Source organism: Gadus morhua, chromosome 15 (genome assembly GCF_902167405.1).
Source record: "Gadus morhua chromosome 15, gadMor3.0, whole genome shotgun sequence".
Classification (NCBI taxonomy): Eukaryota; Metazoa; Chordata; class Actinopteri; order Gadiformes; family Gadidae; genus Gadus; species Gadus morhua.
Window position 1 is genome coordinate 11952510 of NC_044062.1, and position 25813 is coordinate 11978322.

The window sequence follows — 25813 nt, forward strand, 5'->3', positions numbered from 1 at the left end:
AGGATTCAAAGGGATAATTTGAGGCAAAGAGCTAAGAATAATGGAAAGTCTCCACCGTGGATAGCAGTGTAAACTCCTGAAAGCACAAAGGTATTTTGACAAAGTTTGGGACCCATCTGGATGTGTGTCTGTGTGTCGAGAGTTATGGCCTGTGTGAACATACCTTGCCGGTACCCGTTTGTTCAACTCTGGATGCTCCTGTACTGTCTGCCACGGCTGGTAGCAGGCATGGAAAGTGCATCAATCGATCAAACTTTATTTATATAGGTTTTTGTGCAAAACTGGCAGCAAAAGTGGGGCCAACGAGCCTCAAAAGGCCAGTGTTTGCCCCCCCCCCCCCGCTGTCGGAAAAAGATAGACAGTGGTGCATGAGTGTATTCTAGTAGACTGTGTACATGTACATGAGTGTGTGTGTGTGCGTGCGTGCGTGCGTGCGTTCTGCATCCTGACCCGTTTCCATCCAGCGCGGGGAAACGCAGTGATCTTCGGTTGACCTTTACTCTCTCCGGACAGAAATGTTAACGATGGAGGAAATCAATGGGCCTCAGAGCTGTGTGTTTACCCCGTAATGGCCGCCACAGCCGACTGTTGAATACAAAAGGTTAAAGGTCTCACTGTTTACTCGTGAAACCTGAGGAAAAAACGCTTTCATGATCGTTTGTATTTTTTTGGTCGATTGGACCGTTTCTCTGCTTTATTTTGTCAATCCTGCATAGGTGAGAGAGAGGGAGAGAGACAGAGAGGGAGAGAGACATAGGGAGAGAGAGAGAAAGAGAGAGAGAGAGGGAGAGAGACAGAGGGGGAGAGAGACAGTGGGGGAAAGAGAGAGAGAGAGAGAGAACGCCCAGTCGAGGTGAACGCTCATCGCTGCAATGGTCTGTGTAAAGGTCTCTCAGTAATGGGCCGTTTTCCGAAAAGGCTTCCAGTTTAGTCCCCGTGGTAACAGAATGAATCATTCAGTAAAGTAAGACTTCCTGGGTTCGACCTCAGGAGACCAGGGCCGATCTAAGAGGTACTTTTATGTATGCTTCAGTAGAGCAGGTTATTTCTCTAGGGCAGGGATGCACTAAAGCCCTTGTGTGTGTGGAAACAAACGCACACACACACACACACAGATACACTACGGCCAACATGCGTGCACACACATAAACCCACGCACACACACACCCTCACACACACACCCTCACACACACATACCCTCACACTCACACTCATGCACTCACTCAATCACACAGAAACACACAAAGACCTGCCCACGTACATACACACAATGTTGGGGAAAACAAGAAGCCTGTGCACCTTGGAGGGCAGCCATTGGTTTTCCCAGTACCTACTCATTCCAGGATAGATTTTCTGGGCCGGAAACGCCCTAGATCAACCCACTAGTGCACTTAACATATAGGGGATATGTCGTCTAGAGACTCAGGTTTGACCGGCGGCGCTATGCTACGTGTCATTTCCTCTCTTCCTCTCTCAACCTACTGCCTGTGTTCACTGTCACAACCATAGACGCACACAAACATAGAGACAAGAGAAATGCTCTTCTTCGAGGTTCTCGAAGAATGAATGACTTCGAACGTCTCCTAGAAATTCCTCCTCGTGTGGTATATTCCTCCGCGTTTATTAGGTGTGATCCTTGCGAAACCCTATTCCCCGCACCTATAGAGAGGCTCTTTATCCGGCGTTGTTGTAAGGTATGGCTCATCTCCATGTGTGTGTTCTGCAGCAGTCCCGACGCTTGTTGCCAAGCTCATGCTATTTCTGTGATATCATGCGGCCTCGCTCCCCGCCCACCTCCATGCCTCTTTAATGGCTCAGCCTTCATCCCTGCCTTGTTCCTCCTCTTCCTCTCTGGAAGGAACAGAGCTGGAAGTAGGACAGATGTAGGTCTCTGCAGTAAGTACCCTCCGTCAGGGATGTCCGTGTTCTGTCCCACTTCTCTGCTCGGTCTCCGCTCCACTGTGTGTCTTTCCAATGCACACGCACACGCATATGCATGCACACACACAAACACACACATACACACACACACACAGCAACACATATACATGAGGCACTTCATTCTTCATACACACACAGACACACTCGTACACAAACACGTGTCATGTGAAAACACACACACAAACGTGTCATATGAAAACACACACACAAACAAACAAACACACACACACACACACACACACACACACATACGTACGTACACTCGTCATATGAAAACACACACCCACCCACACACACGTTTCAACAAACACAGAAAGACACACACATTGTCGGTTGGAAGGCTTGCAGCCGTCGGAGGCCTCATATGCGACAGCTGGGGCCAGTAACCCTACCATTAGCGTGTGATCAATGACAGGCGCATGAAAGAAACAGTGGCTGATGACTAATTCATGGGGTAAGGTGAGAAATATGGCTCAGCGCTAAGGCAGTCCTTTCCGCCGTTGCCGCCATGGTGGTTAGCCTAACCCTAGCCTAGCCTAAGCCTAGCCTCCCATCTCCTATAGGGTCCAGTCTTCCGCTATGGCCGCTTGTAGACCCGGAGAGAAACCAGAACACCCAGGGCATCCGGTGGTTCTGGTTCCTCATGTCTCTAGATGACCTCTGCTAATAGTTTGCAGTAAATTAGGAGTTGGCGGTGAGCAAAACATTTATTTGACCGTAGGCGTTAGGCGTGAGTTGGCTACGGGTTATGAGTTAACTACAAGTTCCCTTCAAGTGAAGCGATTTTATGCTATGTGGTTTTCCTTTTTCCTGTATCAAATTTCTTTCAAATTATATACAGTATAATATAGGGATGCACATGCCCACTTTATCGGTACATCCGTACTTTTTAGGTCATGTTTAATTTGTGTGGAGAAAAAAAAGTATGTGTTCTGGTGGAGGCATTCCACATAATAACATAACTGTGTGTGTGTGTGTGTGTGTGTGTGTGTGTGTGCGTGTGCGTGTGCGTGTGCGTGTGCGTGTGCGTGTGTGTGTGTGTGTGTGTGTATGTGTTGTTTTCCTGCTGGTAGTTCTGTAGTACAGCTCTCTTCCTGTAAAACCACAAAAAAAAAGGTAATTGCAATGAAGTGAGAAGTGAAAGCCACTGACAGCGGCCGCGGGCACAGTGCGGTTTACGTAAAGGTGAGGCCTGTACATTATCGTGACTGTATGAAACAGGAAAACACCCCTCAAGTAATGCACTAATAGGTGTGAAATGATGTGCCAGGCTGTCTGTAGTACGCAGATGGGCCTTGGAACACCGCTGGAATTCTAATGAGGGGCTGCGCCTTCGGAGACCAATCAGCTCTACAGCTCCTCGCTTTCTATTGTCGTAGAGCGTGTAGGAAATCTCATTAGAGGAGAACGAGGCGACGGTCCGTTCTGTTATACATACAAGATGAACATTGCATTAGTGATTTCGTGTGTAATAGAAACTGCTCTACAGAGTGTGTTGTTGTTTAAGAGTGTGAGTTTACTACAGAATGTAAGAATGCCGTTGTTTGACTGAAAGTGCAAAAATGAATACGTTAATTAGTACATTAGTAATAAGTTAAATTTGATCATTTAGCAGATGCCTTTATCTAAATCATTGTAAAAAAGAAAGACACAAACCATTTCCAAAGCTTGATAGCTGGAGTTTTCTAGATGTCCAGGGTTGAGCTTGCATTCCCCTGGACTGAATGCAGACCCGTTTTTGCTATATTTGGTTTGATAATACCATAAAAAACCTGGCTTGAACCCACAAAACGAATTAAGTAACCAGGGACCCATCTAAGTGAGTCAAATGGAGATGGCTCACTGTACTCCTCTCTATAGGTTAATGATATAGCAATTAACATCCACCTGCTCCGCCTGGCTGGGTAATGATCGCAGAGAAAACCCAGGGAAATCCAGACAATACGATATAGGTTCAACAAAGGACCAAAACATTGTGTTTCTCTGGTAATGTCTGGTAATTGTCATTACATGGTCATATTTACCCAATTTACCCAACACCATTACACGAATCCACCACACAGACTTAAGACACATGCAATATCAACCTGAAGGGATGTATTGAGCACTGAACCAACAGAATACTCTCCGAATGGTTTGTATCGGAGTGTTTACATGCAGTTAGCATAAATTACACGCCCAGGGAATTGCGATAATGACTCCATTCGATGAGTTTTGTTTTCGCGCAGGAGGGGAAAGTAGTCATAATGTTCTAGTGCGTTCTACCTCCGAACCGACGGTCACAAAGGACATCCTTAGTTATCGGCGAGGCAGAACAAATGTTACTCACCCGCGCCTCATCAGAGGAATAACCTGAATACATTAACGGCTTGACCTGAATGTGCGGACAGACGGAGAACACACCGGAACAAACCACATTTACCCCACAAACCGCCCGATAACAAACGCCCGCTCCTCTGTTTTGAATACGAAAACCTCGTCCTTTATCCCATGATTGGTTTTTATTGTGTGGGAGGGAATGTGTTGGGAAAATGTTTTTTTTTGCTCAGCAGTAGCTGTAGCTGTGGCCACAACAGCACACAGGGAGATGTTGTACTAACACCACTTTCTTGGCAAGACGTTCCAGCCAGCACGGGTGGTAAATGCTTCCATTTCAGAGCTCTCTCTGAGGGGGTGTGGGGATGGGCGGGTTCATCCTGTGTACCTTGATTATTCAAATGAACCACAGGGGCTGGGTGTGAATCCCAACCCAGCCCCAGAGTCTAATCAGTCTTACTCGTGCCTGTTGAGGCTCCTTAAACCAGCCATCGACCCGGACAGCCGCACACACACTCCACGATGTCCCAAGCCGCGACTGTACTTCAAAGAATATCTTTTTTAATGTGCCATAAAATGGCACACATAGCCTTTTTTCTTGTTTTGTTTTTTTTAAACATGGTTTGCCTTTGATAACCTACACACGGGCGCTGAGGCTAGCCCTGAGTCTTGTGTTAGTTTACACCCCTGCGCTATAGGGTTTGAAGTACTGCACATCTGGAGGAGCGTGGGAGGAGCCGTGTCTCAGTGTGCACGGCGCGTGTGCATGTGCAGAGGATACTTAGTGGGAATAGAAAAAAAAAAGGGAAGGAGATATCTATTTTTAGCCACCCTCAGGGAGTCTTTATTTGTGCGTTGCCCTTGTAGGTGCTAACTCATTCTTATTTTAGTAATGGTGGCACGGCCTGAATCAATCATTTACCTATTAAGATGCCCTTCTCTAATCTGAGCAGAGGACCGCCCACCTCCGGCCCACAGGGACCCCATACAGGCACATGTACAGCTTGGAGAACCAGGCACACGTATATGCAAACATCACACACGCACGCACACACACTCTCTCTCTCCCTCCTAGGGACCCCGTACCTTCAAATGTACAGCTTGCAGAATCATGCATTTAAACACACAATCCCACTCTCAGCGAGTCTCCTTTGAGATATATATAGCTAATAGAAACACGCACCGGTGCATACATGCAAGTGTACATGCACAAACACACTCACATTAACCCCATGCATTCAGATATAGACTGAGGAGACATGCACACACACAGACGTGCCCATATGCCACACTTTACAGTTCATCAGTAAAGTCAGTAGAGGACCAAGTCTCACCCTACGACAACATTCTAGATTGCCATGAAAGAAACATGCTGTGGTTGCAAGCATTATTGGTCACAAAGGAAGCACGAAGAAGCAGGTAGCAAGAAGCAGGTAGCAGGTAGCAGGACGCTGCTCAGGGTGATGTTTGGGGCTGTTTTTGCAGAAAGTGCTTAGCTATTATTGAGTTTCTGCGACCTCCTTCGAATCCTGCTTCCTTCCCTGTTCCCTCCTCTCTCAACTCCAGCCCGACAGTCCCTCATCTCCAGGCAATTTCAATGTGGCCTAAAACCAGCCCTGACTGCTATATTTATCAATGTGGGCCTGGAAGGAGACAAATTGTCCTTAATACCTGTGGGACCCTTTGTGCTATCTCTCTTCTCTCCCTTTCCATTTTTTTATTCAGCCTCTCTCTCTCTCTCTCTCTCTCTCTCTCTCTCTCTCTCTCTCTCTCTCTCTCTCTCTCTCTCTCTCTCTCTCTCTCTCTCTCTCTCTCTCTCTTTCTCTCCCCCTCTCTCTCTCTCTCTCTCTCTCTCTCTCTCTCTCTCTCTCTCTCTCTCGCTCTCGCTCTCGCTCTCCTTCTCTGTCGCTTACTCATGCATCTCTCTCTCTTCGTAACACCTCTCTTAGCTTCTGTCCACCCTTCCCAAGCACAACTCATCTCTGCAATTACATTTTTTATTTGGGTCCACTTTTATCTGGATTATTTTATTGCCTTCAATATTGTCTAGAATTTCGGTCTTTCTCACAATTTCTCTCGTGTGTATCCGTCTCTCAAACAATCTATTTTTCTCGCTCTTCCTCTTGCCCATCCCTTTCTTTCCTTCTCTCTCTATTTGTGTTTGTATCTCTGTCTCCCTCCCACCCTCTTCCTCTCACACTCTTTCTCATTGCTCTCTCTCTCACTCCCTATCTCTATCTCTCTCCACCAGGCTCTTAGTTTCTGTTGCCCTATCTGTCTCGCCATCCTTATCTCTCTCCCTCTTTCCCTCTCTCTTTTCCTCCGCCCCCCTCTCTTTATCTCTTGCCTCCATCCTCACACTCTCTTACCCCATCTCCCTCCCTCCTTCCCCACCTAATTCCCTCCCTCTCTCCCTCCCTGTCTCTCTCCCTCTCCCTATCTCTATCCCCATGTCTCTTTCCCAGCCGGGCAGGTCAAGCCAAGGGCCAGGCCCAGGCTTAAGTAGTAATAGGAACCTTGGTGGTCAGATCTATTTTCTGCTGTGTGCAGGCAGAGTTGGGCCAGCCTATCCCATGTGATTACAGAGTGTGAAGTGACATTGAAACCTGGGATCAGTCCTTTGTCTTTATCTGGCTTTTCTGTGGAAAAAGCACACACAAGTAGACACGCATACACACACACACACACACCCACAAACACACACACACACACACACACACACACACACACACACACACACACACACACACACACACACACACACACACACACGTATACACACACACACACACACACACACACACACACACACACACACACACACACACACACACACACACACACACACACACACACACACACACACACACACACACACACACGTATACACACAATAGGGTGTGCAAACACTATATACATAGGTGTGCATGCACACTTATATACCTACAAACATACTAAAGGACGTACAAACACACCAACCCACACACCCACACGCACATATGCATAAACAGACACAAACACAAGTACATTGTTGATTTATTTTGTGCTTCATTACTTTCAGGAGAGTGGTCTTGATGGTGGCTTGATTTATTAAATCATTGCTAAGTACCGGCTGGCAGCTGTGCAGAAAAACAAAATTAAAATAGTGTTTTCCTAAAAAAGTAAACTGAGATTTGAATATATTTTAATATATATTACAAAATATACATTGAAAAAAAAAATAAATCGAATTCATCATTAATATACATGGCCATAATACTTTTTGGCGACTATTTTTGTACATGCTAAGTCCAAAAGGTGGCGCAAGGAGGCCAGTACAATGAAGGTAACATCAAGTGGCTTTAGTAACATTAAAAGGAAAGTTTTATGCTTATTTGCTGGTGAGTGTGAGTGTGACCAAGCTCTTACTTGATTGGCTTGTGAAAAGGAAAATCAACAGGCATTCAGAGCACACGGGATGGGTTTGAACGCGGTTCAAGTCAAGATTATCAGCGCCAATATTATTATTATTACAATTCACACATGTTACATATTGATATGTAAATTTAGGCAGTGACTGATGTGAACTAAATATGATAAAAAATTCATCGGCATAAAAGACCAATGTATACATGACCTTCTGTTCATCCTCTCGATTTAATAATTTAAAAGCGGTTTAAATTGACAGCCTCAGACCAAACTTAAATATCGGAAGTTATGAAATCTCAAGATAGGTTTTCAAGCGTTCTTATTTCACCAAACCATGCATAAGCATGTTACACAGTTTCTTTACATAATCCTCGTATATCAACACTCATGCATGCGATTTGGGCCATCACTTGGCCCTGGGGAGAACGCCACACTGATACTACAGCAAGTTGTTTCTCCACCGTGTTTGTGTGTGTCTGTGTATGTATGTGGGTGTGCGTGCGTGTTAGCCAATGATCTAAGTGTGTACCCATCTGTAAGTGTCGGACGACGATGCTTGGACACTGTTTGCCTGCTATGACAACTGATGGAGAAAACTTGGGTAATGTGACTTCTATACCCGCCCCCCCCCCCCCGGAAAAACAGACGAAAAAAACAGAGTTAGGATGACATTTAAATCAGCCCTTGACCGTGCGTACTAGCGTATTATCTGTGAGTGGGAGTGTGAGTGTGTGAGTGTGTGTGTGCGTGTGTGTGTGTGTGTGCGTGATTGATTCCCAGGAGGGTTCATCCTGAGTCGCTGTGTGTGCGGTTGTGCGTGTTTGGCGGTGGCTGGGTAAATAATTGATCAAGCAGCCAGGATCAATGTGGGGAGGAGACGCTGGTAAATGAGGCCCTGACTGAACCCCCCCCCCCCCCCCCCTCAAAAAAAATGCCTTTCAGCAAAATGAAATTCAGTTCATTGGGCTTCAGGAAAACAAATGTACGAATAAAAACCCGGGGAACAAAATTGAGTTTGCTTTCAATACCAGTGGTGCTGCGGGGTTCTGCTCCTTAAAGACCACCTGAGACCCCAGGGACACGCGCGGCAGACAGCACGCCAACGGGAATCAATGCAAAGTTCATTCGTTCTGTATGTCTGCGATCCCGGTCATGTCTGTGGGACTGCCCATCGATTCACTTTGGACGTGTATGTGTTTACCCATTTATCCATTAATGCAGGAGTTCTTTTTTTTTTACTTACATCTGTATGTCATTCATTCATCCGTTGAATCATTCATTCCTTCGTTTGTGCATAAGCCACCTGACATCCGTCCATCTTTCCATTGATTCCTTTGTGTATCCATGAAGGCATGCCTGCAAGCATACATTCATTCGTTCATCAATCATTCTTTTTTCCATTTAATTGATCTTATGAATGTTACTGTCCATCCTTTCCTTCACTTATTCACTCATCCTTTCATAAAGTGATTCATCCATCCCTTTGTGCCTTTATGCAACCTTCCATTCATCCGATGGGTGTCAATTTATTAAGTCTATCAATTCAATATTCAATGATTTATATTGTAAACACTGTGCTTGATCATTGAATATCTCCCTACGGGGCTGTGTGGTTGGTGCATGTGGCGTGTGCGTATATGTGTGCGCATGGGTGTATTTGATGTGAGGCATGTTGGGAATTGTCACGGTGTTGACTCTACCAGAATGCAAACCATATTCCCATCTTGGCCCTTACATTACATTCCCATAGGTAGCATGTAGCCCCACCATGCTAACATCATGAATATTCATAAGGTGCTCCAAGTCCCCGTGGGACCGTATCTCTGTGCTCAGCCACCAGCGTTGTGTGACAGGCCCATCTGTGTGTGAGGGATGGCGGCGGCGGTGATTGCTTTGTTGTGTGCATCCGCGTCGTAATGGTTAATCATCACAAGGTAAACGCTGAGATGGATCATGTGACACACGACGTCGGAACAGGGGGAGGGATGGCGCGCCGCTAGCGTCCGCCTTGCCTTAACCAAAGGCCCGGTCTGGTCCGAGCCCTAGCACTCTGTCACTTTTAGAGGACGTAAATATGCCTACATGATGTTTATTAATGTTTCTCTTCCTTCCTGGTGCTAATGTATTCATGAGAATGAATGTGAGATGGTTCTAACGCAATTCATCATCCTCTCTTCCACCCTCTCCCACCGTTTATCTCTCTCTTTCTCTCTCTCTCTCTCTCTCTCTCTCTCTCTCTCTCTCTCTCTCTCTGTCTCTCTCTCTGGCAACCTCTCTTTTTTCCTCTATCTATCTCCAGCCCTATAGAGTCCTGTCAGAACTTCTACAAAGACTTCACGTTACAGATCGACATGGCCTTCAACGTCTTCTTCCTCCTGTACTTTGGTTTGCGGGTAAGTTGACACATTACAAATCACAAGGGTACACATACACCAATAAAATTATTCCTATAGCTAACAGACACGTTAAAAGAGAAAATTCTTCCCCCACAATTTCCATTCATCGTTAATGCTCGAAATACACGCCCACATGTCAAACCAAGATACTTTCAGTTCTTTTATGCAAATTGTGGAACACAACATCCTTCAATGTCGACAGAGTTACACATTTGTCATTTGGCTGACCATCCTTAACACAAAGATAATCTTAGGATGCCCTTTTTTAGTGCGTTTCCAAAACTCCCATTTGTTAGCTGCCACCGAGCATTGCGCTAACATAAGACCGATAACAACTAGCCTTCAGCGCTGCTAAGCTGCTACGCTGCTGATGCCTCACTGCTATTATGCTCTGCTCTTATCCAGTTCATCGCGGCCAACGATAAGCTGTGGTTCTGGTTGGAGGTCAACTCTGTGGTGGACTTCTTCACCGTGCCCCCTGTGTTTGTCTCCGTATACTTGAACAGAAGCTGGCTTGGTGAGTCCATCAGTCTGTCAATCTCCTCATATGCACCTATCACAATGTGTACGGATTGATGGTTGTATTTGGGGGGAGTGTTCTGTCAGAGTCAGGTAAGGCCTTAATGAGATGATTGTTGACCGGTGAGGTGCTCTGCCTGGCACACCTCAAGCCTGGCACAGCTGTTACCTGTTGTCCTCATATGTACACACACACGCACTCACACTTTTAGTCGCACAGTGGAAGGAACACCTTGACCTGTATTGTGTAGCGGCCTACTTACTGTGCATTCAGGCGACCCTGTCCTACATGCCACTGCAGTAACGGGAATGAGGTTGCTTCCACCATGAGACTCTCTGTGTTCTGCAACAGGACCTGGATATCCCAGCTTGTATACAGCTTAGTGTTTCTTAGATCACTGTTGACTTCATCCCAACCATGGTGTCGTGGATAGGGTGTTCAACTCCCGGCCAAGTGTCAACGGGTTTTGATCTCCGATGTCCGCCACCTAACCTGTAGTCCTCCTGGAGCAAAACAACCTAACCCCCTCCTGCTCCTGAATTTCCTTCATTCTCAAATTGCTTGGATAATAGAATTATTTTTCATAGGGTCATGGAACAGTAACACATTCGAAGATGGGCAAAAATAACACAACACAAGAAAACAACAGGTTACATAATCATCTGATATATGATCGTATGAACCAGAGAAGCATCAGGATACCATCAAATATAGTTTTCTTCTTGGAAATCTTTTCACAATCGTGATGAAAGGGTCCCAGCTACAGTTTCTATTACCAGCAGTTCTTAAGAGGGATTCTACAATACCCTTCTCTTGATCTTCCAGGTCATTAGAAAGAGCAGTAGCCTGTGAGTCGCCCAAGCCAGATGCATTATGAATGTGGCGACGAGCTACGTGCTTAGACAGCCACGCTAGCTACACTAGCTAAGCTACCCTGTTGGAAATCTGGAATTGATGATGCGAAGAGGTCTCCGTCTCCTTCCCAGAATGCCCCGGGTACGAGCGCCCCCGCGATGATGAAAGGCTGTGCAAGCGGGGTCTTAACTCCTCGCTGACACTCTCGTGCACATTCTCGTGCACACAGCCATGCAGCATAGTCGTGCAAGTTGAAGATAAGCCTGGCAAGGTGGGGAGGAGACAGGGGATTGGCCCCCAAAAGATGGCTTTGATATTGATGAAAGGAGGGTATCACGGACATTTCTTATTCTTATTTCATATCCTCTTCCCTTTTTAAGATTGTAACACGATGCCTGCTGCAAGAATGTTTTTGTATTTTATTTCATTCCCTTTGAAATTATTGAATTTCTTTTTGACTGTAAAATCCCATCATTCACAGTTATTCAATTATAAACACACAATTAAATAGCATCTACTATGTTGGACTTGACATCCTAAAAGGTTTAATGTTGCCTATAGGTTCTACATTTACAACGTGTTGGATACTCTCCTCCTGAATGCTGTTTGGGTGCTCGTGTTTTTGGCAGCAAAGCACACAAGGAACGACCTAATGCTAATCCTCCTAGATATATTACTATGCATGCGGTATATAATATCACTGCTCCAATTCCCAAACACTTAAGGAAATGAGAATCACGATGCATATTTAGTCGTCTGTGTAGTGTTCTTGATGTTCGTGAGGTAACCGTCAACGTCACGGTCCCTAACCTGGACGTATGTGGAAACGTCACGGTCCCTAACCTGGACGCATGTGGAAATGAGAGCTGGCCGCTGCCCGACCACCTCGTCCCTCCGGATCCATGAATCACCCGGCCCATTATCCCAGCGCCTCCCCCGGACACCTCCCAGTAGAATAATTGTTTTCCCAATAATCAATAACGTCCGTCCATAAAAGCTGCTCTATTCATTTAGGTAAGTGTACACTTTCGCATCAGGCTCAGTGTTTTCTTGTTCTTCACATAATTAAGAACCAGTGTGGCAGTCCGGACCTTGAAGGCCGTAAAGGGGTTTTGTTGACCATTTCCTTTTTCTTCTGCAAAAATAATGTCACCTTCTCGACTCTTACCTGAAAATAACTACACACACCCCTCTAAAGCCACTTCCCTGACCCCGGCGTAAGGACATGACCGGTAGCAAGGCCGGGGTAGGGATACGGGGGTCATTAATAAATAACCGACCAGTGAAAACAAGTGCTGGCCCGTTTCCGGTGGCGGCGGTCTGGTCTGGTCTATACTCTATAGGCCGAGTAGATTGTAAATTTATGCCGCAATCATTTTCTAATCACCTCAGCTCCGCTCGAACAAATTGGACACTTATGAGCAAGGGGGAAGGAAAGGGGGGGAGAGGAAAAAGAAAGAGAAAAAAAGAAATGAGGCTCATACTAAAAAGGCTGAGCGAAAGTTGTTAATGAAAAATTCAGCCTAATCTTCTTATACCACTTGGGCTCCTGGCTCCTGGGAGAGTCAGAGCCGTGCAGAGGTTGGATTAGAGCAGCGCTCTTTGAAAGTTGCGAGCAGCCACTAAGAGCTCCGAGAACAACCCCCTCAACCCCCCACCCTCAGCCACCCCTACCTTCCCCATACGGCGTCTTCCTGATGTTTTGATACCATTTAATTGAGTTGAACCACCAGGTAGGGATTGATCATTAGTCTTTCCAGAATCTTCACACTGGGGACATCACAAGTGGGCGTGTCCACCTAGGTGACGGATGGCCTGGGGGGTGGCTGGTTTGGTCCCCAGCTCCTCCTATCCAAGTGTTGAGGTGTCCTTGAGCGAGACGCCTTACCCTGAATGATCCCGAATAGCTGGCTGAATGTGAGGCAATCACTCTAATGTGCTTTGAGTATCCACAGGATATAATAGCACTACTGTATATCAATCAGGCCAAACGTAATATACCTTTCATTTAATTTACCATTTATGGATCACGCTTCCAACCTGGCAGTAACATAAACGGCCCTTCAAATGTTCGTATATCGTTTGTTCCGTATTGATCGATCATAAAACCGAGTGAAAGTTTGATCCATCAGAGTGTTGATGGATCAAACACAGCAAGCCAAGCCAAGTTGAATAAACATGCCCATGTAACTCACACTGCAGACTTTCTGGACTATTATTACAAAAATACAGGAGGCCCTTCCATTTCATTTTGAACTGACACTGCCCTCTAGTGGTTCTTGGATGTAGTGTCAGAATCGGGCCCTTGAAGAGGTTTTCCATAGACATGGGTGCATACGAGCTTGCTATATCTTTTTCTTCAATGACAAGAGAGCCACCCTGGCCTGCAAATATATGAGGGGAAAACTCATGTTGTTTTTGCGTGGCTTACGCCTCCCATTTGCTCTATGTCCCTCACATTTCAAAGCTCTGCAGCATTACTGCACTGTGCATGCCTCATACTGAAGAGATGCACTATTTTAAAGAGAGTAGGACTGGGTGGTGGTTTAACCGGGGCTTAGAGAGGGACTTGAGGCTTTTATGAATTAACATGCACTTGGAGTGGTGTACAGCTTGTGTGTGTGTGTGTGTGTGTGTGTGTGTGTGTGTGTGTGTGTGTGTGTGTGTGTGTGTGTGTGTGTGTGTGTGTGTGTGTGTGTGTGTGTGTGTGGTAAAGTATAATATCCTCCCAGGCCGCTGATTGATAAAAGACTCCAGCAGCAGGCAGGACGGGCCTTGTGACCGGAGGTGTACAGGCTCTTTGTTCTTGGCTCTCAGGACCTCAATGAAATTACTCTCTCTGAATGAGCATCTGGCCAGCGGACACGTGTGTGATGTAATGTGTGGGTGGTTGTGGTGTGTGTAATGTGTGTGCATGGGATATAATGAGTGTGTGTGTGTGTTTGTGATGTAATGGGCTTCTGTGTGTGGGTGTGTGTATGTGTGTGTGTACAGAAGAGGATTTGCCATGTGTGGGGAAGGGGATTTTCTCTCGCTGAGGACACATGTGTTTGCGGGACCAGATATTCATTGAGATTTTTTTTCTGGCATCTATGCTGGATTCAACCCCCCTGGGTCCTGCCCTTCTAAACCCGCCCCCGCAACCCCAGAACCCCCTCCTTCCCACATCCCTGTGCAACAAGGTACAAGTCAACCAACAAACAGCAGATCCCCGCCCACACACACACTATCACACATTTTCGCACACACACAAACGCACACGCACACACAAACACACACAAACATATATACACACACACACACGTAGTAACACACACACACACACACACACACACACACACACACACACACACACACACACACACACACACACACACACACACACACACACACACACATACTGAAACACACTTTTAATAACAAAGCATAATCACAGACACGCACACTACTGCACACCATCCCACTATAACACGCAGAAACAAACATAAACAAAAACATAAACACACACTCACATAGACACATGCCTTCACATTCACAAATACTCAACCGTGAACACTGAAAAAGATATGCATGCACACATGCATCTATGCGTATTTGCACAGAAGCACATAGGCAAACTCTGCGTGAAAGCATGCAGACACAGATGCTACAAATGCTGAGCTAGAATGCAAACGCTAACCAATTACTTATCCAAATTAGATCGACATCCAACCTCTGCACAGACCAGTAGCTCCAGTAGTACACAATCCGCCACGACTCGTTCTCGGTACCGCCATTAGCACCGTATTAATCAAGCTCATTTCACATTTGAATGACACCATAATCATACATACCAACCACAAAAAAAGGACCCTCAGTGCTAGAACATGAGAGACGAGATTGACGATGATGATAAACTCAATTATTCCCATGTTTGAAATTCGTCTTGTAAAAAGGGTTGAGTTAAGGCCGGACAAATTAACATAAACTCATGCGGGGTTAGTTATAATGTAGACTCATATACATTTCTTTGTGTGTTGTCATTCCACGAATCTAAATTCACTAAAGAGCAAACCGCCATGAATCCCTCACCGGGCGAGAGACCTATGATTGATCTGTATCTGTGTCGTACCATTGTAACACCTCTCGTCCCGGCGCCGGTCATCAAGAAAGGATTATTAAATCCTGTTCCACATTTGTTCTTTCCCATCTCATTTTATATCATTTTCCATCAGCGGGCTTCAGGTGGCTTTTATACAAAGCCCCACCTCCCTGCGATGATTTCGATTGGCGAGTGGAGATTAGTAATCCTGTCAGAATAATAATAATCACAAAAAAAGCTAAAAACCAGCGACTCCCCCTCCAGTGAATGATGACATGGGATGGTTTGAGCCCCTGCGGTGGCTGTGTAGACGGATGTGACAGGTATAACACCAGGCTCTTTCTCGCTCCCCCCTCGGTGTCTAGACTTTAGCTGGAAGGATACGACCCAGAACAGTGAGAGCTTTATACTACCGCTATTCCTGCCCAGTGACTCAGCACTTTCTTTTGTCAAAGGAATACGACGAAGAACAAGATCTTTGACCCAATAAGAATCGCTTCAACTTTGAATATATGTATTTATAAACAGTTCCTGGAGTTATTTCGAAGATTTCTACTCATTGCACCATTCCTGGAGATAGAAAACTTCGTTACCAATTAAAGTAGTCTATTTTTATAGTTTTAATTCCTTGACTACCATGATTCCTCCGAAGTTGCTTATGTACCGTTGCCAGCGTAGTGATGCTAGTGTCGATGTTCCCCCGGAGACGTGGCGGAGGAAAAAGTCTTGCGGGGAACTTTTTCAAAATGGCTACCGGGTGAGGCTTGCCCATCATGTCCACCTCAATGGGGAGGGAAACCAGAGACCTGCCACTGGTCTATTCCAGTCGGCCTGCTGGTCACGTCTTAAGGTCCTGTCCAACTGGGGTAAGAGCTGCTGTCTCAGGGAAACTACATGGTATCTATTATTAATAAACAAAAATTATCTGGGATTTACAGTTTAGTCAGATCGAATGCTCACATTAATCGCTGCACTTCTATTATATCTGTTTGGTCACATGTTCTTTATTCTATGTTCTACATAGATATTTTTTGGATTGATATTTTACTCCAAGAGGAATTCCTTTATTGTCCAAAATTACAATTCTGGACACAGTAATTCCATCTGTATTATTGTGATTTTGACGATAAAAAAAACGTTGACTTTGACATAAAATAGCAGTTATGGCTCTGATACTATGAAGTTGTTAAACTATTGCATCTAGAATCAGCTCCTCTTTCTCTGGGCCACACTGGACACATCATTCTGACACACTTTCAAATCTGTAAGTCAATAATGAACCATCAAATTGTTTCAACGCACCAGTCTCAAGGTTGACATTTACGTTGTGTGTTTAAATTTGTATGACTCATTGTGTATATATATATATATGTTTATCTTTGCTATGACACTTGGCTTTCCTTGACTAGGATTAATAAAGCATATATATTCCTTACATCATCACGTAATGGTTTATAGATATAGCTGGAAAGACGTACAGTGGAAAGACTAACCCCTACAACAGTTCAACGTTATTACCGCTAATACTTCAAAGAGCTCCTCACACACACGCCCACCCCACAGTGTGAGGGCTCAGTGTGCGTGGCGTTGCATAGAGATCAGGAGGCAGGTGTTCATTGTTCCGTAATCCGTGAGCGAGCAGCAGACGTAACGTTCGCCTCCTGGCTTTCCTTCTAGTTTGAGCCGTCTAAAAATACGCAGAAACAATCCAACTGGCACAGCGGGTTTTACCCCTTCTGCTTCAGTGTTGTCTTGCCCCAATTCTGCCTTAGCATCTCTTTTCATTAGTACGATATACAAGTATGATACATTTGTGTCTCTGTCTTTTTCTTTTGCATACTCCGCAATATATAGGTATATTAGTAAGGCTTTGTAAGAACAATACTATAATCTGAATCCAAGTGTAAATCTGGTCATAAACAATTGTATTAACCTACTTATTTATTGCGCAACGTAAATAATATAGAAGAGGCAAAGATCTTCAAATAATAGTTCACTATATTTCTGAGATTCTCAAGTTTTCTGGCTTCTTTTTTTAACACAGTGATTTCAACGTAGACATTTGTGCTTGTTGAGTGACAGCTGTCACCCACTAAGTGAAATGTAAAGTTACACTTCTGGTGTGATGGCCTTGAACATTTCTCCATCACTCGTCAGCCTGTTCTGATAGCAGTTGGTTGGAGTTTGTCTGACTAAACTCGTTTTTTATCTATTTGATTTCTCTGAACATTTTCGGCAGCCTGTTGTTATTCTGCTAAAAATGTTTTAGCTAAACAGCTTCACTTCAGGTCAATATACTAAATGTACTCATTTCTTTCTCCCTTTCATCTCTACCTGTCTCTCTCGCTCTTCCTCTTCCTCCGCTTCCTCTCCCAGGTTTAAGATTCCTGAGGGCGCTGAGGTTGATACAGTTCTCCGAGATTTTACAGTTTCTGAATATATTGAAAACAAGGTAACCAAGTGGCCATTTTTGTTATTATCATCTGACGAGATTGTGTCCAACACATGGAGTCTAATAAATATCTAACGTGTAAAGTGACATTTAGTCAAATCAAAAGTCACATGTTTTGCCCTTCATTTTCCTCAAATATTACATTTTTCAATGATGCACCTTTGAACACACATTTTTGAATTTAAAATGTTTAGTTACCGTTTTTGGAGCAGTCAAGCCCAGTTGATAAAAAGTATTTTGCAACCACTTCTTTTAAAAAATAGATTCACTTAATCTTCTCTTGTTTTTCTCGTTCTACACAGCAATTCCATCAAGCTAGTGAACCTGTGCTCCATCTTCATCAGCACATGGCTAACAGCCGCTGGATTCATACATCTGGTAAGTGTGGTTTAGTAGGGGAATTAGGATTAAATATCTGTTAACATTCTGGGTCTTCACTGAAATTACCAGTACCAAAGTAAAGCATTGTTGAAGAAAATTAGATTCCGGAGGATCATTGAATAGATGCCTTGTAAATCTGCATTATTTTACTAGCGAGAGAAATTATATATTCCCAATTTGAACACCAGATGTCAGTGTTTAGCTTTAGTTAAATTGATGCATCTCATATCACTGCTATTACAATCTAAATATCTGATGGTGTGTCTCAGAACATTTGATATATATATATATCAATAGATAGACATTGAGAAAAACAGCTGCGTCCTTGTTGATAAGCTGTCTTGGTGGGGGAAATACAGCTGGGGAGGTTAGGCTTACTTAACCACACCCTATGCTTCTCTTTATTCAATTAGCAAAGCACTTAGCATAGTTGGTTCTGCACATTAATGCTTTGTTTGTCCTTGTTATTGTTGAAATGAATCTGATTATGGTAAAGTATGCAAATATTAATGATTGTATGCCTTCCAATTTAATTGCATTCACTAAAACAAAGTTGTCCACATTATTTTTATTGAATTATATTTATATCTTTGTTAATTAACTCATTCATTAAATTATTAAATTAATGTAGTGATTATGAGTTTATAATGGATATGTGCTTGCAGATAACCCGGTTTTATTTCTATAAGTACCCTAGGCCACCACTAGATGTCAGTCTTGGTTCAATAAACGAAATAGAAAATAAATCACCAATGTCCTTTTTTAATCATGTTTGACTGAATGCATGAGCTGTTTCAGCTGTGTCCAATACAGACAAACAAACCTCACAACTCTGTTTAGAAAACACAGCCGACCAAATCCCCCCGTCTGTCCGTCGGCCCGTCTGTTCACCCTAACCCCTAAACCCACCTGTTCGTTCCCATGTCCCTCTAGGTGGAAAACTCAGGGGATCCATGGGAAGACTTCAAGAACTCCCAGTCTCTCTCGTACTGGGAGTGTGTGTACCTGCTGATGGTCACCATGTCCACAGTGGGCTACGGAGATGTCTATGCAAAGACCACGTTGGGACGGCTGTTCATGGTGTTTTTCATCCTCGGCGGTCTGGTAAAACAACTGCGACAGGCTTTTCTTGACCTTCATAGCCCCCCACCCCAACTCACCCCGCCCCTACCCTACCATGGTCCTTTCCCCAAAACCCTGCCTGCCTCTTGCCAACATTCCTGGTATAGCTGTCGTACTGAAACTAAATGTTTTGCTCTAAAAATATGTGTCATGTGTTGACTGTTTGGCTCTTAAAGCCATTGTGTTGTTATTCTAGGCCATTTTGTTGCATTGTACTTTTTAAAAATGTTCTGTGAATCCTGAAACAGTATTGTCACTGTCATGTCATTGTCAACGTTGATCCATCCCCTACTGTTCGGCCTCCCGTGTTTCGTCCACTTGTAGTTACTATGTGCTTCCCCCCCTCCCCCCTCCTAACCCCCCCAAGTCTGTCCACTCCCAGTATCTGTTGAAGGAGTAGAGAGTTCAAGAAGACATTGATATCCTGTGCTAGCTGTTGAGGTTTCAGGACGCTCGTGTCTCTCCCCCCCCCCCCCCCCCCCCCAAACAATCCCAACTCTCTCACCCTCTCCCCCCCAATACTCCTACCCCCCTAACACTGTCTGCCCCTCACCACTCCCACTCTCCCCCCTAACACTCTCAGCATCCCCCAACACTCCCACTCCCCCCAATACTCCCACCCCCAGCACTCCAACCCCCCAATACTCCCATCCCTAATACCCCCCCCCCCCCCCCCTGATACTACCACCCCACATACCCGCCCCCCCCAAATATTCCCACTTTCAACCTTCCTACCCATCCCACCAAAGATAATCCCACAAACCCCCCCCCCCCCCCCACCCTACAGCCCCACCCCCTCTACACCCCCCCCCCCCCCCCTATACCCCCACCCCTCCTACACCCCACCCCCCTACCAAGCCAACAAACACAGGGGCAGGGGGATCCGACCTGGGCCACCTTGACTGATACCACAGCACCACTAGCCAGTAAGCTAGCCAGCCAGTCAGCCAGCTAGCTATCCATTCAGTCAGCCAGCTAGCCAGCCAGCCAGTCAGCTAACCAGCTAGCTAGCCAGCCAGTCAGCCAGCTAGCTATCCATTCAGTCAGCCGGCTAGCCAGCCAGCCAGTCAGCTAACCAGCTAGCTAGCCAGCCAGTCAGCCAGCCACCAGCCTGATTGTCTCCACCTTCTAGTGATAGTTTCCTCTTCCCTGACTCTGCTGCCTCGCACCAACACATACGTACGCACACTCACTCACTCACTCACCCATACAAGCGCACACATACACACACACACACACACACACACACACATGCACATATTCATACAAACACATCACAGTTACCCTACACATCTGGACCACATGTACATACACGCACACACACACACACACACACACACACACACACACACACACACACACACACACACACACACACACACACACACACACACAAACACACACACGCACACGCACACACACATTCACGTAAGGAGCAGACAACCCCCAGACACACACAAACACACACTCCGATTATGAGCAGACAACCCACACACATCCCCTCAGAACCCAGCCTATATCCCTCATCCCGACCACCGCCATTAGCGAGGGCCAGGGTTATTATTTATATTAAAGAGTAGAAGAACAGTCGGTGTGTTTAATAGAGGGAGGAGCCAGCACCTCATTCCCCTGACGACCTGCAGCTGTGTGTGTGTGTGTGTGCATCACGTGCGCCCATATGCGCCGGTGGCCATGGCGACGGCCCTGCTCCAGCTCTCCAAGGGCTGAGAAAGATCTGGAAATCTTTAGGGCCAAGCAGCGGCCTTTTATGGCCGCTTCCCATCCGAGTCAGTAACTGTTCCAGGGTGCATAGTCTTTCAACAAACCCCCACCCCCCCACCAACACCACCAGCACCACCAGCACCAGCACCACCACCACCACCCCGACCTGGCCTTCAAACGTCACAACGTAGCTGGAAGTGCTTAAGTGTGCGTCTCCAAGGGCGTTAGGGGCATGTTTTCAGTATGAAAGATGCTAGATGATAGCTTTGCTTAGGAGAGGAGGAAGCAAAGGGAGCATGCCATGGCTAGCTACCAGGCAGCTGTAAGGCTGTACGTGTTCCTCGAGGCTTCCTTGATGTGAGGGATTATCTTAGGTGAGGGAGAGACAGAGAGAGAGAGAGAGAGAGAGAGAGAGAGAGAGAGGTCTCTTTAGGATAGAGCAAAAAGGCGGTGGACTCCTGCAAAATGCATCCAGCTCATTTCCCTGAACAACAAATGAGTCTTAATGTGTTCTGCGGCTGTGGATCATCAGGTGAGCCTGTTCAAGTCCCCCTCGCCGCGGTGTCTGTGTTTGTTGGAAAGAACATGGCACATAGGTTGTTTTTTTTCACCCCCCATAGTTCTTGATAATGGCTGTAGGAAGGTTCCGGGTGAACTCGTAGGGGCAGCCTGACTCAGGGTCGGCTGTAGCCCGCCTTCACACCAATCAAAGCACTTTTTTTGTTCTCCCCCTCAAAATGTTAAGTTAACCATTTTTTGGAGCAGTCGAGCCCAGTCGATGACAAAAACAATGACTGACTATGACTAAATAAGAATTTTCCAAAGAACTTTTGTCTCCAAACCTCGGAGCAAACAATTCCTCCCCCCGAAAAAACCACACACTGCGACGTAATCGTCTTGTTATTTTTTTTAGTCTCTTCTTCTGTCTCCTATCTTCTCCTTAGGCCATGTTTGCCAGCTACGTCCCTGAAATCATAGAGTTAATAGGAAACCGCAAGAAATATGGCGGTTCCTATAGTGCTGTTAATGGAAGAAAGTAAGTATTCCAGAAGGTTCTCTGCTGTTCTTGCTGTGCGCGGTAGAACCCTCTCTGCATGCATCGTTTTTTCTTTTTTTCTTTTTGTTTTCTGTTCCATGCATGCAGGCCATGTTTGCTCGCTACGTGCCAGAAATTGCCGCTCTCATCCTTAATCGGAAGAAATACGGAGGGAGTTATAACTCGACCCGAGGCAGAAAGTAAGTTCAGATCCAGACAAGGTGTGGTAGTGTGACTCCAGGTCACGCCCCCCCCCCTCCCCCCCCACCCCCCCTCCCCCCACCCACCCCCACACTCCAATCACCGACGTCTAAATTGACGCTTGTTGTCAAAATGTCAGAGTCCCACTGCGGGACTGGGGAACTTGGCCATCGGTACGAACATGTCCACGCACCTTTCTCGCTCACCTTTCTCACCCTTCTCTCTCACCTTTCTCTCTCCCCGTCTCTCTATCTTTTCTATTATTCTCACTTTCTGTCCTCCCTCTTTGACTTTTCTCCTTTCCCCGTCTTTCTGTATGCCTTTGCATTTTCTCCCTCTCTCTCTGTCACTCTCCCCCTCTCTCTTTCTCTCTCTCTCTGTCTCGATCTCTGTCTCTGTCTCTGTCTCTCTATCACTCTGTCTCTCTATCGCTATGCTTTAAAAAATCATTTTTGTGCTTCTCCCTTTTGTCTTTCAATCTTTCTTTAGTTCTTTCTTTAGTCCTATCTTTCGTTCTTTCCCTCTCCTTCTGGGCACATCCTGTGTTGATATTTGCTCTTGTTTGAAACCAGAGATTTCATGACTGCTCAATGATCCACTCGGTAACGTTCACCTGTGCTGCTTCTTAACCACATCATCAGTATGTGTCGCATCGCTCCATGTGCTCAAATTGATTCCAGCCCAAACCATGAATATATTGGATGCGGTATGATCAGAATCCCAAATCAAAACGAGTCATGAAACCCCTACTCTGTGCCATTGATTTAGACTCACAAGACAAGAACTACCTCAACAAAAATCTCCAACTGCATTGTTATTGGTGGTCTTTCCTTGAAGTATACGTCCGTAAATCAATGGCATACTGTCTGCAGGATATGATTTATTTTCTTGTTTCTGTTTTATTGCTCGAGTTAGTATTGCACGTACATGACTTCTTTCTTTCTCCTATCCATCTAGCATCATATGTTCTCCCCTGACATGTAGACTTGCCTTTTTTCTTCACGGATCATGCATAGGGCTATGACTCCTGAAAAAAAAAAAAAAAAAAATACGATACCCCTTCGCCTCTGTACTGTCACTGCTAACCCATTGCATCATCACCGTGTGACATGGCCTCGACCGCTTGCATCATCAGTGCTCGACATGAATCTGGCCCTGATCTTCAGTCAGCTCCCACACCCTGAATGCTGGATGCCTCGCTCCCATTGGAGGCTGTCAAACGCTCTATGCTTGCTTTGCCTGCTTGCTTCTTGATGCCCGACTGGTCTTTTTTGTGGTGCTAGATGGTGTCCCGAGAGAGGCTTTTTTAGCAGCTTTTATATATATGTATATATATATATATATATATGAATATATATGTGCGTGTTAGTGTGTGTTTGTGTGTGTGTGTGTGTGTGCGTGTGTGTGTGTGTGTGAAGCCTCTCGCACAAAAAAGCGTTTTCTTATGCAACGAATGCCTTGTAAGTGTTTCGTTGGTGGGGTTGTCACTTTTCTTTTTTACTGTTTGAAAAGTTTTGTCCGTACAAAATGTTGTACAACAAGCGGGCCTTTTCCACGTTGCGGCTCAAACCTTTAGGCTCCCGGCACACACAGACATGTCCTGCCACGTCACGTCCATCGTAGCACAGAGTAGGACTTTTTCTGGGTATATTTCCCCCCTTTTCTTCCTTATTATCCTTCTCTCTCTCTCGGTTTCTCTCTCTGTCTCTCTGTATCTGTAACTCTCTCTCTCCTCTTTTCTCTCTCTCTCTCTCTCTCTCTCTCTCTCTCTCTCTCTCTCTCTCTCTCTCTCTCTCTCTCTCTCTCTCTCTCTCTCTCTCTCTCTCTGTCTGTTTCCCTCTTTGTCTCTCTGTGTCTCTTCTCTTTCTCTCTCTTTCTCTCTCTCTCTCTCTCTCTCTCTCTCTCTCTCTCTCTCCCTCCCCCTCCCCCCAGCTGTCTCTGTCTCCACACGGCAGATGAGCCTGTTTTTGATGGGGTCTGACTGTCACCCGGACGAGACAGATGACATGTTATGTTTGGACGGAGACTCCGGCTCCGACACACAGACGGGTGTTGAGAGAGGGCCTTGTCAAAACCAAGGAGCACTTTTTCTCACACACTTCTCTTCTCTTACTATTTTCTTTCATCCGACCTCCCCCGGCCCCCCTTCCCTCCCCCCTTGCCCCCCTCTCGGCTTTACTGTACGGCCATATGGTAGCAATCAGCGTCTCCCTGCTGAACACAAAGGCTTTAGAGTGGCACAAGGCTCCAGTAATCAGTTAAATGTGTAAGTGCTTGGCGCGGAGACGTACAGACCCTGACGCGCGTGTCATGTGGGTTTATATTTGCCCCGGGGGGGGGGGGGGGGGGGGTTCGGCGCATCATCGCCGGTAAGTGCCAAACTTGTCAGCCCCTCTCCCCACACACACATAAAACACACACACACACACACACACACACACACACACACACACACACACACACACACACACACATGTCAAGCAAACGAGATTAAGAGATTACAAATATTTGACTGATTACTGTTACCCACAAACAATGAGGTCATGAGACATCCTGAGCGGGTTTCCAAATGAAAAGGAGTGCGCAGCGCCGCGGCGTCGCCAAGTGAAATGGGCCTTGAGGGTCAGCGGGAAGTGAAGTGGAGTTGTGTTGGATCCATATTGGATCCACATTGGATCCGAAACGTGCTTTCATGCTCGTGTTGTGTACAGCGCCCGGTGCAGCGTAGCGTACACCCTTCACAGCCCGTGACAGCGCTCCCCGACCGCATGGCCCTGATAGCGTAATGACAAGCGTTTTGCTCGGGTGGCGCCCTCCCTACTTAGGGCTCTGTGGTTTCCATTACGGCTCCGCGGTTTCCATTAGGTCCCAACTGAGACAAAAGGGGGCTGGCACGGCAAACTGGATTCAACGCTGGTTGAACCCTGACAAATACCCCTGGATTTGCCCGCCCCCCCCCCGCCGTACTCTACTGTAAGTGCTAGCAGTTTGAGGCGTGGAGAGCGCGTATGGTTGTTAAGCTATCGAGACGACGAACAGAGGTCGTCAGGATGATCTTTCGGCAAGAAAACACAATTCTGTAAGAGTTATGATTATTGCCGCTGATCTGCAAAAGAGTTGATAATGCGCTGCTTGCTTATAGTTCAGGATAATGACACAAAATGACATAAATGACAAGTTCAGGGGACGTGTTTGTGTTTCAAAGGGACTGTTCTGTAACAGGGTCGCCAGTTACAGGTAATTTTCCACCGAGACAGCACCCCTTTCATATCTATCAACAGTTATAGGCCCCAAGTGCACACAAACACTTAAACTTAATCGGAATACACAATTTTTTACAAGATGGAGGAAGCAGGAACACAAGGACTACAGCAGTGCTTTG

At 45.8% G+C, this 25813-nt stretch overlaps 1 protein-coding gene across 20 annotated transcripts in view; it reads left to right on the forward strand.

The window, feature by feature from the left end:
• Positions 1–25813, forward strand: part of kcnma1a (potassium large conductance calcium-activated channel, subfamily M, alpha member 1a) — a 150162-nt gene that overhangs the window by 67757 nt on the left and 56592 nt on the right. For all 20 annotated transcript variants that reach the window (XM_030378373.1, XM_030378372.1, XM_030378392.1 and 17 more), the window contains 6 exons: positions 9965–10058; positions 10467–10578; positions 17894–17969; positions 18272–18347; positions 19284–19454; positions 22139–22230. In XM_030378373.1, coding sequence (XP_030234233.1) covers positions 9965–10058; positions 10467–10578; positions 17894–17969; positions 18272–18347; positions 19284–19454; positions 22139–22230 — 621 coding nt within the window. The remainder of the gene's footprint in view (positions 1–9964; positions 10059–10466; positions 10579–17893; positions 17970–18271; positions 18348–19283; positions 19455–22138; positions 22231–25813) is intronic.